The 16,570-nt window shown below is 32.9% G+C and overlaps 2 protein-coding genes across 3 annotated transcripts; one reads left to right on the forward strand and one right to left on the reverse strand.

The window, feature by feature from the left end:
- The first annotated feature begins 248 nt into the window (after positions 1 to 248).
- LOC18588549 (S-adenosyl-L-methionine-dependent methyltransferases superfamily protein) lies at positions 249 to 3,486 on the forward strand. The gene is made up of 8 exons (XM_007013030.3): positions 249 to 867; positions 972 to 1,092; positions 1,528 to 1,575; positions 2,013 to 2,283; positions 2,490 to 2,577; positions 2,707 to 2,772; positions 3,042 to 3,110; positions 3,222 to 3,486. The coding sequence occupies exons 1-8, from the start codon at positions 673 to 675 to the stop codon at positions 3,309 to 3,311; spliced, it is 948 nt and encodes a 315-aa protein (XP_007013092.1). The 5' UTR covers positions 249 to 672; the 3' UTR covers positions 3,312 to 3,486.
- Positions 3,487 to 5,117: 1,631 nt separating this feature from the next.
- LOC18588551 (casein kinase 1-like protein 3) lies at positions 5,118 to 11,475 on the reverse strand. 2 transcript variants are annotated; one of them, XM_007013033.3, is made up of 14 exons: positions 11,183 to 11,475; positions 11,039 to 11,079; positions 10,829 to 10,898; positions 10,575 to 10,723; positions 10,321 to 10,487; positions 10,122 to 10,183; positions 9,966 to 10,029; positions 9,774 to 9,858; positions 9,551 to 9,677; positions 9,106 to 9,188; positions 8,892 to 8,949; positions 7,675 to 7,808; positions 7,290 to 7,468; positions 5,118 to 6,476 (listed from the first exon to the last, which is right to left on the reverse strand). In XM_007013033.3, the coding sequence occupies exons 1-13, from the start codon at positions 11,256 to 11,258 to the stop codon at positions 7,298 to 7,300; spliced, it is 1,287 nt and encodes a 428-aa protein (XP_007013095.2). In that variant the 5' UTR covers positions 11,259 to 11,475; the 3' UTR covers positions 5,118 to 6,476; positions 7,290 to 7,297. The 2 variants fall into 2 exon arrangements, with proteins under 2 accessions (XP_007013095.2, XP_007013094.2); XM_007013032.3 differs by having other exon boundaries at positions 7,675 to 7,811.
- Between the last annotated feature and the right edge of the window lie 5,095 nt (positions 11,476 to 16,570).

Genomic DNA, 16,570 nt, shown 5'->3' on the forward strand with positions numbered 1-16,570 from the left:
GTGAACGGCATAATATTCAAGTACATATTGGATTCTTGAACCATATATTTCATGTGATATAACCAAGACGTCATCTCGGTGGGGGCATGTTTCTTGAATCGAGCTAAGTTATAGGCATTTTCATTAGGTTTTTTTTCCCCCTCTGTTGATGGGATTCACTCACGGGCAGTCAGGTACTATGCACTGTGCTCCCAGGCAATTGTTAGACGCTGAGGTGATTATTGAAACACTTTTGTCAGAGAAAATACCGATTGAAACCCACCAAATTGATGTTGGGTTTAGCTCCTGTGTGATTGGGCGATGACACAAATCGACACCTGTGGATGGTTCAGCCGTTAATATAGTGGGAGTATATTCGTATGAATTCCTGTTCAAGGAAATGATAGGAATCACCTTCTGTAAATAAAAAACAAAAAAGAGTGACAATGACGTGTGACGAGGAGGGAGTTGATTGGTTTTTGACTATTGAGCTGGAGCAGAGGGTTAAACCGTCCGGTTCCAGTTTTACAGAACCTAAGAATACATTGGCGCGGAGCGGTTCATTTCAGAAACCTTTAAAACCCTATTCACTCATCCCTAAAACCCCATGATTTTCCTTTTAAAAAAAAAAAAGAAAAAAAAGTTTAAAAACGGCGTTGGGTTATTCACTTTCGTTTCCATACGAAGGAAATTATGGCAGTAGAGAACGAGACCAAACGCAAGAAATTGGAGAAACCGCAAAAGCAGAAAGAGAAACGTGAGATTAAGAAGGGGGAAGCCAAAGCCGAAGCCAAAAGCAGTGTCCAAATGGAGGTGAAGAACAACCCAAACAAGAAACGCAAACAAGTTTTCCCCTTCGGCAATTACAAAAACTATTACGGCTACCGAGTAAATTTTCCTTTCCTTTTCTCGTTTTTTTTTTTTTAGAAATTAAAGTGAACGTTAGAAATATTTGGATTTTTTTTAATTGTTCACGTACGTGGTTGTTCTAGATTGGACCAGGTCATGAAGTAAAAGAAGATCCTCGGATTAAGGTATTGAAGAAGGAGTGGTTTGAAGGGAAGGATTGTCTGGATATCGGTTGTAACAGCGGCGTTATTACAATCCATATTGGTACTTTTGCTAAATTCCTCTTTCTCAATCACTTATTTGCTTTTTTTTTTCTTTATACTATTGTTTTCTCATTGTCAATTCTGGGTCTTAACTTTGCCATTGGAAAACATATTTATGCTTTGATTTGGTGTCAAAGATGTAGTTTTAAGTGATGGAAAACGGGTCGTTTTTATGTGAATGAAGAATCGGATATTAGGAAGCTGTGAAAGAAAGTAGAACGTAATCTTGTGGGTATGCTGCTTTTCTTTTTCATTTTTTTCCCTTTTATTGGGGAGGGGTGGTGTGTGGCCAGGGAATAATGTAGGGTGCATGCTTCCGTGTGTCTCTTGTATTTTCTATTGTAAGATGTTAGCATCATAAATATGATGTGAATTCGCAGCATTTGCCTCGTACTTGCCCATGGGGGAATTGATGATTTTATTCCTACTTCTGCAGCAAAAGAGTATAACTGCCACAGCATCCTTGGGCTCGACATTGATTCTGGTAAGATTCTAATAGCAGTCCTAATATCGTGAGAAGATTGACATTTTGTCTGTGCATATATTTTAGTTTGTTGGATAAGTTGAGTATGTTGATTAAAGGATGGAATTTGTTTCTCTCTATGTCTTCTTAATTTTTATTTTGTGGTATTGTTTGATGAGAATTAAGACATCAGAGTAAATCAAACGATCCTGTGGTGGAATATTGTTAGGTTTGTAAGTGCATGTCATGTTCAAGCATGTTGAACATAGTGAATACATGTGTAAACAAGCTGATTTGGGGCTTATATTTTCTGTTGTGTCAGTAGGGGTTTACAATTGATATAATTTTCAGTTTAATATTATGGTTCCACCTGCATGTGGTGCCCCAGTATGGAAGTTTTTCATTGTCAGGTTGAAACTGAAAGAAGACTAAAGCAATTTTCATTTTTCATCCTCCAGGTCTAATTGAGGATGCATTCTGGTACCTTAGAAAAATTACGAAAGTGGAATCTGCTCAGAAGAAACAAGCAAGAGATTCCAGTGTAAAGGTTGTACAGGGAGTAAACAGTTTGGAGCAATGTACTGATGCATCGTCAAACGAAGGCACAAACAAAAGTCTAAACTATCATTCTTCTGGAGAAAGAGATCTATCTGATATAGTGTCTTTCCGACGAGAAAATTTTGTGCAGAGCCATTGTCCACCTGATAAGCATTATGATACAATTATTTGGTAAGTCTTCATTTTTTCTGTATTACTCCCTTTTGAACTTTTAGTTTTTCCCCTGAAAATTTTGATTAAAGATTACATTAAATGAAAAAGAAAAGAGGGGTTGGGGGGGGGGGGGGGGGGGGGGGGGTTAATTATAAAGGACTTCCAGAAAATAATATATATAGATGTGCTGGTTTTGATTTCAAATGAATTCTTCTGCAACACAGTTTGAGCGTGACAAAGTGGATTCACCTGAACTGGGGTGATGATGGATTGATTACTTTATTTACAAAGATTTGGAGGCTTCTTCATCCGGTAATTAACACACAGCCTTGTCAGGGAGAAATTTTTTTTAGCAATGAGTATCAATTTTCTTTCCACTTATGCACACACATGGAAGAATGCATGTACAGTATCATCTGAACTGCTTATGATCATGAGCAGGGTGGCGTTTTTGTGTTGGAACCTCAACCTTGGGAATCATATGAAAAGAACCGTAGAGTCTCTGAGGTATAGCTCTTTATTCTTATTCAATTAATGTGAACATTTATAGGGTGATACCTTTGAGTATGATGAGTGCAGTGTTGACTTGCTCGTATATGTTCACCACTGTTCTAGTATATTCTCACTTCTTTGTTTCTGTTTACAAGAGCATTCTGTGATTATCTACGACTAAAGTATTGCCACATGTTCAACATAAATTTACATGTTTGATCAGTGTTTCATTAAATTCATTTCTTGACTAGATCTTCTAAAAACCTTTCCGCAATATTTTGCAGACAACAGCAAGTAATTATCGCAGTATAATGTTCCGACCAGAGAGTTTTCAGGAAATTCTTCTGGATAAGGTATGTGTTGCATCTTTGCTAATGATGTTGAGGTTTCAGGTTGGATGGAAAATTTAACTTTGTAGGCTCCTGTTAATCATTATTGCTTTGCGATATGTATCTCATTTGCAGATTGGATTCAGAATGGTAGAAGATGTCACATCAGGGTTGTCGGGCACTAGAACTGGTTTCGATAGACCAATTTTTGCATTCTACAAATGACTTAAAGGACAAAGACAATGAGGCAGTTGCTCCTGAAATTCTATAACTTTATTGTAATATTGTGTAATAACCACAAGTTTAAAAGAACAATTTTGAATTTTGCTTTTATTGAAATCTAATACATATCTTACTTTAAATTTGATTAGTATTAATCTATGTTTAAAGTGGTTGGAAACTCGTGTCCAAGTATGTCCCTGCATTGAATCAGACAATATTAGTAACATTGAGCAAGAATATAAAGCCTACAAGCTTACCACTTGTATGCTTTTATGAGGCAATTAAAAAGAGCAAATTCATATTTGGATGAATCAAATTATTCAACAGGGAAGTTTGTTTTTCTGCAGATTTCCCTATTCTTCCAATTTTGCTTGGATTTATTGTCATTATCAAGTACTGTGCTTTAAATTTTGGATTCCAAACAACAAAATGAACAGTCTCATAATTGAAACATTCTTTTAGATGCTAAATTCATTTTGTATGGTGAAACATTCCCCTTTTACTTTAAAACTATTACTACTCAATTTAATATTCTATTTTGACTGTAGTTTTCCAACAAATCCCAGTAGTCTTGACCATTTAGATAGGCAGTTGGTTCTTGATTTAAACCCTTCTTAGTCAGGTGGTTTCGGTCTTAATGCTAAAATCTTAATGACGCCAACCATATTTCCCATTAAACCCCGAAATTTTAGCTCCATTCAATTCAATATTATCATAATTTCTTCAACTTTTCAGTTTCAGAGTTTACTACAAGTCTGCTGTCCTGCCTCACTTTGTAACGTTCCTTCTTTATGGCAAATTCAAAGACATTCGTGTAAAAGTTTTACTTTATTGTATATGAGAGAGCCATCTTTTTCGTGTTTTCCAATTCAGTAGGGAGTAGAGAAACAGATGGCTCCAAGAGAAGACTCGGATGATACAAAGTTGTGTCCTCGTGAAAGGAAGCAATATGTAATCTTTGATTGTTCCAACCATTTCATTACAGCCTTCTGCTCCAGACGGGAAGACCATTTTGGCATCTCGAAGCCTGTGGCTACTGATGCTCTTGCAAATTCGAGGGCTACGAAGAGAACAAAGTCTTTGATTCTGGATAGAGTGAGTGGTGACCCATCCGGGCTCGAAGATTTCTCAGACGCTGAGTCATTGGCTTGTTTTCGTACTGATGTTTCAAACGATGAAGGATGCCTGAATAACTTGTTTCACGACGACGGAACCAGGAAGAAACTCAAACTATTGGCAGGAATAGTTGGGGCTAACAGCATAGAGCCTGGGCTTGTGTTGGCCAAAGTCGTGACCGTTTTGAAAGGCTTAGAGATGAGGAATGGATATTAGCTACCTCCGGTAAGCTAATCCCATTAAATGGTAATTTTTTTTTAATGGTTCAGAATCTCAAAGAAATGGATTGAGATCTCTTCCAAATGATTTATCTTTTCCCTGTTTCCGATTTGCTCATTAAACCGGCCCTCGCGCTTAGTTCGAAAGGTGATGATACCAATTATTATAACCACAAAAGAGGTTACTACTCTTGAAAAACCAAAGGAAACATCTTGGTTTCAGACAGACTATAAACAACAAAATTACTTAATTCAATTGGTAACTAGAAAAATCTTGGTTTCACACTATAGACTTCAGACCATGTGCCCAAGGCTAGCGAAGGATGACACGTTTTGTCAATGAATGCGTAAACGCAGCCCTTTAGGTTGAATGAACAAGAACGAAAACGATATCACAATTCTCAGAAGCATTCTCTTCCCTGAATATGTCACGTACAACTAACGCACGAAATATATATTTTAGCTTTAACTTAAATTATGCAAGTAGAGCTCACCCTGGAATCTTTATTTATCTTGCTTTCGTTTCAAATTGCAAGCTGATCTTCCAAAATAATTCAAAATGAAATGCACACAATAAAAAGAGGTACAAATTACAATTAAAAACTTTCGTAAGAATAAAATAATTAAAACCCTATACGCACACATACCGAAACATTTCTTACCCTTGTATTATTACATGTTGACGGTGCCCAGCTTCCTAGTTTTCAACGGCCAAATAAAACCTGGGGCGTCCAGAAGCGGAGAAACACCCGGAAAGAACAAAGGAAAAGACCACACAAAAAGATTGCATTAATAAACCCATTTGACATTTGATAACCGATAACTTGGTTACCGATGTTCCCAGCTGAAGATCCATAACACAACGCTTGCATGTCCCCCCTTCTCAAGAATTCATGCCAATACTAACTGCCTTCCAACTAGTTTCCCAGATCTTTTCCTGAACCAGCCCTACTCCTTCAGGTCTGACATCCTCCCCTCACTCCTCTTTCCTCGTCAAGGAAGACCGAAAATGTATCCTAAGGAGCCCCACTTATCTGGGGAAGGAACAGAATATTCCTGATCATCTAACTTCAGATTTCACAAACTCCACTAATGGCATAAATTGCACCACTTTCTGGAATAGAATAATTATCAGAAGAGGATGTCAGAAGCTGTACATACTTGAAGCAGCTTGAAGCAATGCTACCGTCATCTGGTTTCAGATGCACAAAATCTTGAGCCCTGACTAATACAAGTGTCAACTGACCAAGAAAAGCAATACTATTCCTAGACCAACAATTGATGAGAGAAAATGTTTTATCCCCCACCTGGTTCAAACTTCAAACCAGACATAAAATGTTCTCAAAGTCCAGCTTTGCCCCACAGAGCTCTTCAGATCTCCAGAACCCAAGTAGCCACAGCATATGCAAATAGTAGTCGACTTTCTATCTTCTCTAATTATCCTGAACAGCTTCTATCAGAATTTTTACATAATAAGACAAGCTGGGTAGTTACTAGTTACACATTGTTGGCACACCGCCTGTCAACATTCCAGTCTGAGGCAATGTGCTCCTTGAAGTAGACCAATCAATTCCAAAATCATCAACTTGAAATCGAACATACAACTGAGCTTTACTGCATGTACACTGTTGATATTTGCAGAATTCAGGATACAAGACAAAATACCAACCATAAATGGTTTCTTCAGTGTTCACCAGTCAGTAGTTTGCAGCCATTACTAGATCTTCCATGGTTAGCATGCAGAGAAATATATGTTTTATGGTCTTTGTATGCATTCCTGAATTGTAATTCCCTATTCCACCCTTTCCAACAGTACTGTAGGCAGAAATGAGTCCTGCAAATTAGAAAGTATTAACTGATAATTGAGAGGATTATTTAAAATTAGTTTCATGACCAACAATATGCTAGAAAAATTTTCATACCATAAATTTTGAAAGGACAGAACAACTAACTTCTCATTGTTCTAATATAGGATGGCCTAGAGAATATTTTAGTCTTCTTAAGTCCAACATGAGGATATTGAAGTTATGCATGGAAACAAATATATATTGCAAAGGCTTTTGAGAAGAGAAAGAATGAAGCAAGAAGAAAACATTGAAGAAAAAAAATTTCATGACTTAATGAGTCCCTTAAAGGTAGCTGATAAAATTGTAAACTACGCAAATTAAAATTACTTTTTGCCAATCATATGTCAAGATGAAATTGAATTATTTTCTGGGTAGCAATATATTTCATCACATGTAATTCATGTTCACATAAAACCATAAACATAAAGATTGCTGTGGGTCATTTATGACATCTATGTACAGCTCAGGATTCAAACAAGCTTCACGTATCCGTATTACATAACAACCAATGTGTTTGTACCATGGGAAACTGCCATTCTAGGCTAACTAATACAAATCTTCATATTAGCCGCAAATTTGCAGGCCTCCATAAACACATCACTAAGAGCTCTCAATCAAATACAAGGCGAGAATGCATAACATGAAATCACCAAAACCCACTGACTCAAACGATACATCACTAGAGTCTCCTTGACCAGAATCATAGCTAAAGGTATATTTCAGAATATATGGACAATGATGCCAGAAAATTTGGATAGAATCCAAATTAATATAAACTGATCTATGCGTGGATAAATTACCATTTTCATCATTTGGCAGACGAAATGCGCTGCAATGATGAAATCCAACTACTGGAAGGTCCGATTTTGTTTCCATTTCCATGGCCAGAATTGGCAGCTTCAGTGGGCAATTTCTGACCATTTCTTTTTGAGGTGCCAGCAGGTGCAAACGATGATGAGGGTGTATGAGAGTCAAAAATCTGCCAAAATAGACACGAAAATTAATAATGCAAGGATGCTACAGCGCATTCCAAAATTTAAACGCAAGAAAAAAAAAATGAAGACAAATCAAGTACATAGAACTGTATCCATTAATACCTACACATGCATAAGTGCTATTAAAAAGCAACAAGAATAGTTAGCATAAATTTTCCGTCTTAGTTTGAAACAAGATCAACAAACTTACATTTTTGTCAACTGTAGCATCAGAAACCAAGTTCTTCCCTGTTGCTGATTTAAATTGCATGCGAACACCTGGACCAGAAACATTACTTGATCTAATGCGCTCTGTGACGTCATTCGAATAAGTGGCATTGAAGCCTGCTGGCAATCAAATAACAACCAAATCTTAATATTATTTCCAAATAAAACTAACATCAAGAATAACAGAATTTGAAATCTCTCTAAAGATAATGATCATAAAATGGTTTTAAACCTCAGCCTTATCTCCTTGCTTTTTATACAATACAACAAAATAGCTAACATAAATATTCCTACATATATGATTTGTATTATCTATCAATTTCATAAATTAATAGATATGTGCTTCCAAAGCATATGAATAATCATATCAGTCGCCTGTTACTGAAAGCAACCAGGCATCTGTGTCTAGTCAAGCCTCTACCCACCCAACCTACCAAAAGAAAAAAAAGGTGAAATCATTGGAGGCGGGATGTGAAAACTTTAGAAACCAGTTTTCAATGAGGAAATTCAGGTTGAACAAAATAGTTACCTAGCTTCAGTAATCTACAATCGACATAGTCTCCAGTTGAAAGTTCACTATTTTGTTCTTTAAATTATCATTTTTACCTATGTAATCTTATTCTTATGGATATATAAAATCCAGTGCCAGTCCCAGTAAGAAAGACAGCAAAAAAGGTTACTTTAGGCATTACCTTAGACTAGGCCCATTGACTTATGGTATACATTTTACCATTCAAGACGCAATTTTATGGATTCTTATAATGGTATTGCTAAAATATCCCCAACAAGAGAGGATGGCTAATTTTATGGTATACATTTTACCATTCAAGACGCAACATATGTAAAGAAAATTTCAGAAAATCATTTTTTTTATATAAAAGTTTCCCTCAGATGGGAAATTAAACTCATACTGTTGAAAGATTTTTCAGAAGGGCAAATAAACTAATAATGTTCACTAAACCAAAAAAAAAAAAAGAAAAAGAAAAAAAAGTGACACCAAGATTAAAGCTCTTCCAACCTTGATGCAACATCCAAATCTGAAAGCATAACTTAGTTACTAAAGACACCATAATCTGACACAAATATTAGATCTTTGCTTTTGACTTATTAAAGGTCTTCTATAATTCTTTTATCCAATAGATAAATTCCTCAAGACACCATTCCGTCATTTGAGAAGAAAGCGCAGCAGCAGGAGCTAACCTTGATGATGATCCACATCCACAGGTAATGGATGACTGCTGCTACCTCCAGTAACTGGCTGTAATTTGGGAAATATAATCATGTCAAAATGGCAATGTTCCATTTAAAGGATACAACTACCAAATTACTATGCAGGTTCTACAATTTAAAATACCAGATACCATATTCAATCTAAATGCAATAACAAATTTTGGTATAAGTTTGAGATACTGACAGACAATCGAGGCTGAGATCTAGTTTTCTGGGCCTGCTGGTACTTGATGATTGTCCAGTCAAATATGTAGTCAAGCTCATAACCTACCATAATAAAAAACCAAATATTAGTTTGCAGAAGATTATGTATAAAATTATTCATCTACATCTGTGACATCCATCAAGCCAGCTGGCAGGAGGCCTTTTCTTCCCCCTTCAATAGCATAATTTAACCAACAATGTCAAAGGACATCACTCTAGATCACAATCAGCTTGTTCAATAGCATTCATAAGCCTCATGCTTTGAAACAAGAGCCTTACTGAACATAGATGAAGGCATAAGAGTATAGCACATCCAACTGTAGAAAAATTACAACCACCACGCGACACAGGCATTCAACAATTTCAAGCAAAAAAATGTTGAGGGGTTTTTACAGAATTGAAAGGTAAAATGCATCCTACAATACCTTCACGAAGAAATAAATCACGGAACAAACGCTTCAGGAACCCATAATCAGGACGTTGATCAAATGTCAAAGAATGGCAATAATGAAAGTATGATGCAAACTCCACAGGATGAGACTTGCATAGAACCTTGATAACAACAGTCAGAGAAAACAGCAGCCATGTTAATCAAATCATGCTGGAACCACAATGTAGAACTGAAAGATATATAAAATGCAGACACACCTCAATAGGAGTGGACAACTTCTTCTCACATATTTTATCATATTTCTGCTTCTTTGTGGCAGCTTTCAAACCTTGCCATGGAAGACTATATGCAGAAACATTTAGTCAGCTAAATACACACAAATAAATACCAAAATAGCCAAATGCAAGAAACTTATTTGCAATAAAAATCAGTGAAAACAGGTTGGCTACCTTCCTCTGAGAAAATATAAAAGCACATAGCCAAGTGACTCCAAATCATCCCGCCGACTTTGCTCTACAACAAAAACATAACGATATAAATATCCAAGTTAATGAATTAAGTGCTTCATCTCAATGGATGACCAAAAAGAAAACCTCTTTCCTTACCTATTCCAAGATGAGTATTGCAACTTGCATAACGAGCAGTCCCCGTTAAATTTTTGTTTTCTCTGTTAGAGGCAAAAGTTAATTATTTCAGTAACAGCAATCAAGACTGACATAAATGCTGCAGAAGTGGTTTATATGTAGCAAATCAGAAAAACATGAAGGCGAGGAGTAATAAATACCAACTAAACCCAAAAACTACCTGTAAGGAATATGGCGATTAGTTGTGGAGTCTCGGTATCTTTTGGCAAGGCCAAAATCAATTATATAAACCTGATTTGCTTTGCGACCAAGTCCCATTAGGAAGTTATCAGGCTTTATGTCTCTATGAAGAAATCCCTTGGCGTGAACATATTCGATTCTTGTAATCTAAAAAGAAAATCCAACGATTTAAGATTAAAACATGTAATCATTCATGCAACAATTGAATACAAAATGTCACCAATTTAAGCTCACCATTTGATCAGCCAACATTAAGACAGTTTTCAGCGAAAACTTCCTGCCACAGTACACAAAGAGATCCTCGAGACTAGGTCCGAGTAAATCGAGAACAAGTACATTATCTTCCCCATTAACACCTGACCATTTTATGCTTGGAATTCCACCTATACATCAATTAAAATCATAAAAAATAACTCGTTATTTCATTTATTCTAATTTCTAAAATCTTCATAAAATAAATAAATAAACTGAAGCAGTACAGTACTTACTTCCTCCTTGAAGAATATTGTACAATTTTGCTTCGTAAAGCAGTTGCGGATGCTTCGTTTTATTGTTCTCCTGTAACCGCCAAAATTAAATTAAAAAATATATAATCTTTTTGAAAAAAAAATGATTTTTAGTTCTAGCTATTATTTCTACACAAAAAAGCTTAAACGATAATCAGATCATGAATCTGCAAAGCATTAGAAGACACTTACCATCTTAACAGCGACGATCTCGAACGTATCAATATGCGTAGCTGCCGAAACGAAATCAAAATCGCTATAAATCACTTCATATAAAAAGAAGAAAAAAATGAAAAAGATAGTTAAAAGAAGAAAGAAGACAAGGAAGAGACGAACCAAGAAAAATTTCACCGAAAGATCCACTGCCGATCTTACGGCCGAGCTTATATTTGCCACCGACGATTCGTTCCATGCTTATCGACGAGTTCGATCAATCAGATCATCAAAGCTAGAGAAAGAGCTTTGAAGGATTTTGATAACGACTTTTTTATTTTTTGGTTTTTCAGGTTTTATCCTTTTCTTTTTCCTTCGTTTTTTTCTTGTTAGAAACTGAAACCAAACACAGGAGCAGACTCGCAAAAAAGGACAGAAAGAAACTGCGTGGCTTTTGAGAAAGAGAAAGGAAGAGGATAAAGAGAAATGAAAATGTGTGTAAGGGGTAGTTTGGGGATTTGGGTTAGGTGCAAAGGACGCACGTTGACCTGTTGACTGGTGATGGGATTCGTGATGCGAAAGGGGTAGGTAGGTAATTTTAGATTTTAGAGGCTTTTATTCCTCTTGCATTTATTCGCGGCGGTCCCTATGGTTGGAAATTTGGTCATTTTGGGAAGGATAGAATGGTAAATTAATCTGCCCGCTGCTAAATGATTTTTTTTTTAAAATATGGGTATAAAATAGTGACGGAGGGCAAATCTGGGCGGCTCTCAACATTAAACGTGTTTTCTCATCCTCTGGCTGCGGCGCCCGCGCGGTGGCGTCTTTAATCATCTAACCCCAGCCTCTTTGCGAAACGAGTGATTACCTATATGATACATCACTCTCTGAAACGAAAGCCAAGTTATACATCTATAACTAAAGTGGTGACCGCTTCGCATGGGTGTTAAATTTTTCATTAAAAATAATTTTAAATTTAATAATATTATAAATATAAATAATAATAAAAATAATAAATAAATTTAAATTGCAAAAATGTTATAATAATAGCAATAATAATAAATTAAAATAATTATTTTACAAAATTAATATTTTCAAAATATTTTCTCATGTTTTACTAAGCAAAATTTTTTATTAAATAATTTTTTTGAAAATATTTGATTTTTTATATCTTAATATATACTAAAGTTGACAGAATCATATTTTGTTAATTAAATGATTCTAACAGTGAAATAAAATTTATATTGAGAAACTATAATATATTAAAAGTAATTATTGGTAAGTTACATAATTTATATAATAAAATTATTAAAATAAAATGAATATTTTTTGAAAGTCAAAATAAAATGAATATTAATTACACTTATTGAAAATTGTTTAGTTTTGATGATGAAATTTTCTAAATTATTGTCAATTTTAATTACTACTTTTTTATCTTATGCTTTTATAATTATTTAAAATTAATCAACTTTGTGAAAATAATTTTAGGATCTTCCAATAATTTTGGTAAGTCATCAATAACTTTATTCAATTAGTTGTTATTTTTATTATTTATCAAAAGACTTTTATATTATGTAATTTTCTTTTAAGTATTAATAGACACTGTGATAAATCTATCAATTCTGAACTCTTATCATTTTCAAAAAATTATTTTTATTGAATGAATTTTTTGACGTAGCTACCACGATAATGATGATATTTTTTTTTAAATTGACAATTGAGAGCTTCCATATAATAGAACTTGGCGTAGCCTCCCTATTAAGCAAAATCAGAGATTTCAATCTCCTTTGTTAAAGCTTGAGCATGATTGACAAAGATATAAAACTACTAACTTGAAAATGTGCCTTGACTGACTCATGAGCAAAAGAGATATCAATTTGACTTATGGGTAAACGTTGCTTGACTAATTCTCCTGCAAAGTTTGGCTGACTCATGGGTTAGTAGATTAAAAAACGTGGGCAATGATATAACTGACACGTGGTTAAATGAAAATTTTCCTTTTAAATAGGTAATAGATTATCATTTACATGTCTATATCCATGTGGGTTGAAAAGCCCAATCCAATGCGAAAATGTTGCCTCTCCCAAATTAGACGAATAAAGCGATGAGGAAAATTAAAGATTAGGTGGCGGGATGCTATTGGATAATAGCAAGAGCTATCAATGAGGTTGGCGGGACCGCGGAATGTTTAGACTCGGACGCAACGAGTTTGGTCTAATCCCACGACAAAGCCACCACGCAAACCGGTGCCACTCAGGCACAATTTAATTTGCGACTTTCTTTCCATTGGAACAAAATAAAAAGAGGAAACAAGAAAGATTTGTTATAATAAAAAAACAAATTACCCCCTTTAACATAAACATATTGCTAGATGACGCTGTTTTTATTTTAAAAAATAGCTATTTCTTACTTAATTCTACATAATAAAAATATTTTCTTTTTTTCATATTTAATAAATTCTCATAAATTATAAAATTTTCAATCTTAAGATTTCTTACCTTTTCTTCTCAATAATTTTTTAAAAAAATTAAACATTGTCAGTTATGCTATATGTACGCATAATTATTGTCTCTCACGATTTATTGACGTTTCCGAGAAAAAAAAACATTGAGACTTTTCAAAGAGAAGATGCTAGATGAAATTTAACCATTAATGATTGCTAATTTCTGAATTTTACCTTTTTTTTCAAACAATTACATGAGTTACAGTTATTTAAATAGATATGATTTTCTCATATTTTTATACCTACTCTGCCTTCAAGCTAGAATTGTTTTTGTATTAAAATGAAAATTTGAATTTAAGTTATCTGGTTTGGAAGATATCATTTGTAAGACATTTATAAGCTTTGATTTAGTAAATTATATTATCTTTTGGTACACTTAATAATATATAACCATCATAAAAGATAAATATGTTCTCATGTATAGATAATAAATGTGCCAAAGATACGGTATTTAAGTCTTATCAATTATCTTACCTCTCTCAAAGGTATGAAAGTTTGTAGATTATATTTAGATGTTATTAGTATGTATTTTTACATGAGTTGTATGTGAATATTTTTTAATAAAGTTTTAAATAATAACTATAAAAATAAAATATAAAGTGTGAAATATAAATAATTGAAATTTTATAATAGTAATTTATAAATTATTCAATGTTATTAGATTTAAAATATTTAAAAAGTATTTTATTCAATATTATTAAAATTAAAAAATATTATTAAGATTAAAAAATATTACAGTTGAACTATGGGCTCTTTATCATAGACTCATCTTATGTTGGAAAAAAAGCTTCATGAATGTTTTGGTTCAATTGGATTCATTGATAACATTACAGAAATTATCCAAGCCTATATCTTCATCAAATTCGAATCCTCATATGTTGAAAGGAATCAAGAAACTTCTTAAGTGGAATTGAGATTGTACATTTTTTAACATATACGATGAAACTAATCAGTATGTCGATTGGATGACTATATTTCATGAAAAATGATCACACTTATTTAACTCTCCACCGGAATATATTAACTATTAAGACTTTCTTACTTGCGGGCATTTGAAGTGTTTCATGAGTTAGAATGATGTAACTAGTTGCTTTATCCTCAATATATAAAAAAATACTTTAATAAAAATCATTGAATGCATTAAAACTCTTATTTGATAAGGACAATTTTAGAACTTTTTAATTTGAATTTCGATTCTTATTTGATAGTACTATGTATAATTGTATTATTTATATAATAATTAAAATTTATTTTAAATGACAAATATATTATGAATATATATATGTAAATGTATATTATGTTATAATACAAGAAATTCAGACAAAATCAAACAAAGCAACAGATTAAACACGAAAAGTATATATTTAAATTCTTAAATTTGAATATATATATATATATATTAAATTTTGATTATGTATAGATTGGATCAGATTAAGATTAAAATTTACAGAGTAATTATCCTATAAATTAACCTCTCACTTTATTTGTAAATACTCACTTTAATAACATTTTCATCCAAACTTTAAATACTTTCTCTCATGGTTATTATTATTTAAAAAATAATAAAAATGATTTTTAAATATTTTTATAATATTATAAATACAGATTATTTCACTTATCTACATTGTCCTCTGGAGGGGACAATTGAGCTCAATTAGAGTGATACATCAATAGTTCAATTAGTTGATATGTGGCACTCTAATTGAGTGAGAGTTGTCCCGTAAGAGTTCAATTGGTTGTCATTTTTCCCTTTCTTAGGTTTCTCCACCGTTTCTACTTTGCTTTCTCCATTCTAATTTTTGGCTTCTCCCCTGGATTTCTCCGCCTTCTCTCTTCTTTTACGTACTTTCCACATTGTTTTCATCTTTTTGTTCAATTTTTACAACTCTTTTCGTTTTTTACTTTTTTATTCTTTGGCTTTCTTTGTTTGTTTTGGTGTTTTTTTCTTTGTTTTGTTTGGTCTTTGATTTGTTCAACCATTGTTCTTTCCTTTTTTTTTTTTTTTTGATTTGTGATTTGTATTTTTTTTTATTTTTTGCATTTCGGTTTTATCATTGTATGAATCTTTCTTTGTTTGTGATTTTCATTTTGTTTTGATTTGTAGTTTTTGTGTTGCTTTGGTTTGACTGTGTTAATTTGCTTTATGTTTTGGTTCTTAAGAAGTTGTATTTTACTTTCGGTTTTTCCCTTTCATATGCTCATGGTTTTTTTTTTTTTTTTTTGCGCTGTTATTTTTCAAGTTTGATTTTTCTTTTATTTATTCTTATATAGTTTTTATTTATGTATGCTTTTGTTTTAAAGTTTTTTTATTTATTCTTACTCTAAGGTTTTTAAGGGTTTTTGTGTTTTTGAGAGGTCATGGCATTTTCGTCATTTTGTAATGCCATGCATCCAGAATTTTTTCTCTTCATTGGAGTGTTCCCCGCTTTCTCTCTTTGCTTAGAGGAAGAATCTGGAGAAGGAATGAAAGAATGGGGTGAGAAAAGAGGAGAGAAGAGAAAGGAAAAAACAAACAGGAAGGTCAAGAGCATTTAAATATAAATTCAATTTTTTAATTTTTTTAATTGATTGAACAGATTAGATACAGATAAATTGGCTTCTCTCTTATTTTTCTTCTTTCTTCTAATTGTTTTACTTTTTAATTATTTATTTGATTTATTTAATTTCAATTTATGCATTAATTTAAATTTATGAAATTAGTTTAAAAAATGGTAAGAATAAAAATAAAATAATTAATTCCATGATTTTTTGTTTATCCAGTTTTTTTTATTTGGGTTTTTATTATGTTTTTTAATAATGTTATTGCTTATATACAGAAACCAGAAACTATTAGTGTAAGTTTCTAATTTTTTTATCTCATTTCATTTGTTTATTCAAGCTTTTATTATTTGAATTCTTTATTGTTTTTATTTTTATTCAAGCTTTTAATTCAATTGATGAGCTTGATTTAGGGAATTCTAATAATTTGTGATTTTACTAAAACAATTTAATTTTATCTCCTGCTGTTAATGTAATCAATTGTTGACCAATTATTTTGATTTCATTTCAAATGCTTAAATTGAATTCAA

This window comes from Theobroma cacao, chromosome 9, assembly GCF_053813885.1.
Source record: "Theobroma cacao isolate CCN51 chromosome 9, ASM5381388v1, whole genome shotgun sequence".
NCBI classification, from domain to species: domain Eukaryota; kingdom Viridiplantae; phylum Streptophyta; class Magnoliopsida; order Malvales; family Malvaceae; genus Theobroma; species Theobroma cacao.

Excerpts from the sequence above, each read along its gene's own strand:
- LOC18588549 (XM_007013030.3), top strand. The coding sequence starts at position 673 with ATGGCAGTAGAGAACGAGACCAAACGCAAGAAATTGGAGAAACCGCAA. Across the intron at positions 1,093-1,527 it reads CGTTATTACAATCCATATTG|CAAAAGAGTATAACTGCCAC; the intron begins GTACTTTTGCTA and ends CTACTTCTGCAG. Across the intron at positions 3,111-3,221 it reads AGGAAATTCTTCTGGATAAG|ATTGGATTCAGAATGGTAGA; the intron begins GTATGTGTTGCA and ends TCTCATTTGCAG.
- LOC18588551 (XM_007013032.3), bottom strand. The coding sequence starts at position 11,258 with ATGGAACGAATCGTCGGTGGCAAATATAAGCTCGGCCGTAAGATCGGC. Across the intron at positions 9,859-9,965 it reads TTATATTTTCTCAGAGGAAG|TCTTCCATGGCAAGGTTTGA; the intron begins GTAGCCAACCTG and ends TTCTGCATATAG. Across the intron at positions 7,812-8,891 it reads GGATGTGGATCATCATCAAG|CAGGCTTCAATGCCACTTAT; the intron begins GTTAGCTCCTGC and ends TTTGATTGCCAG.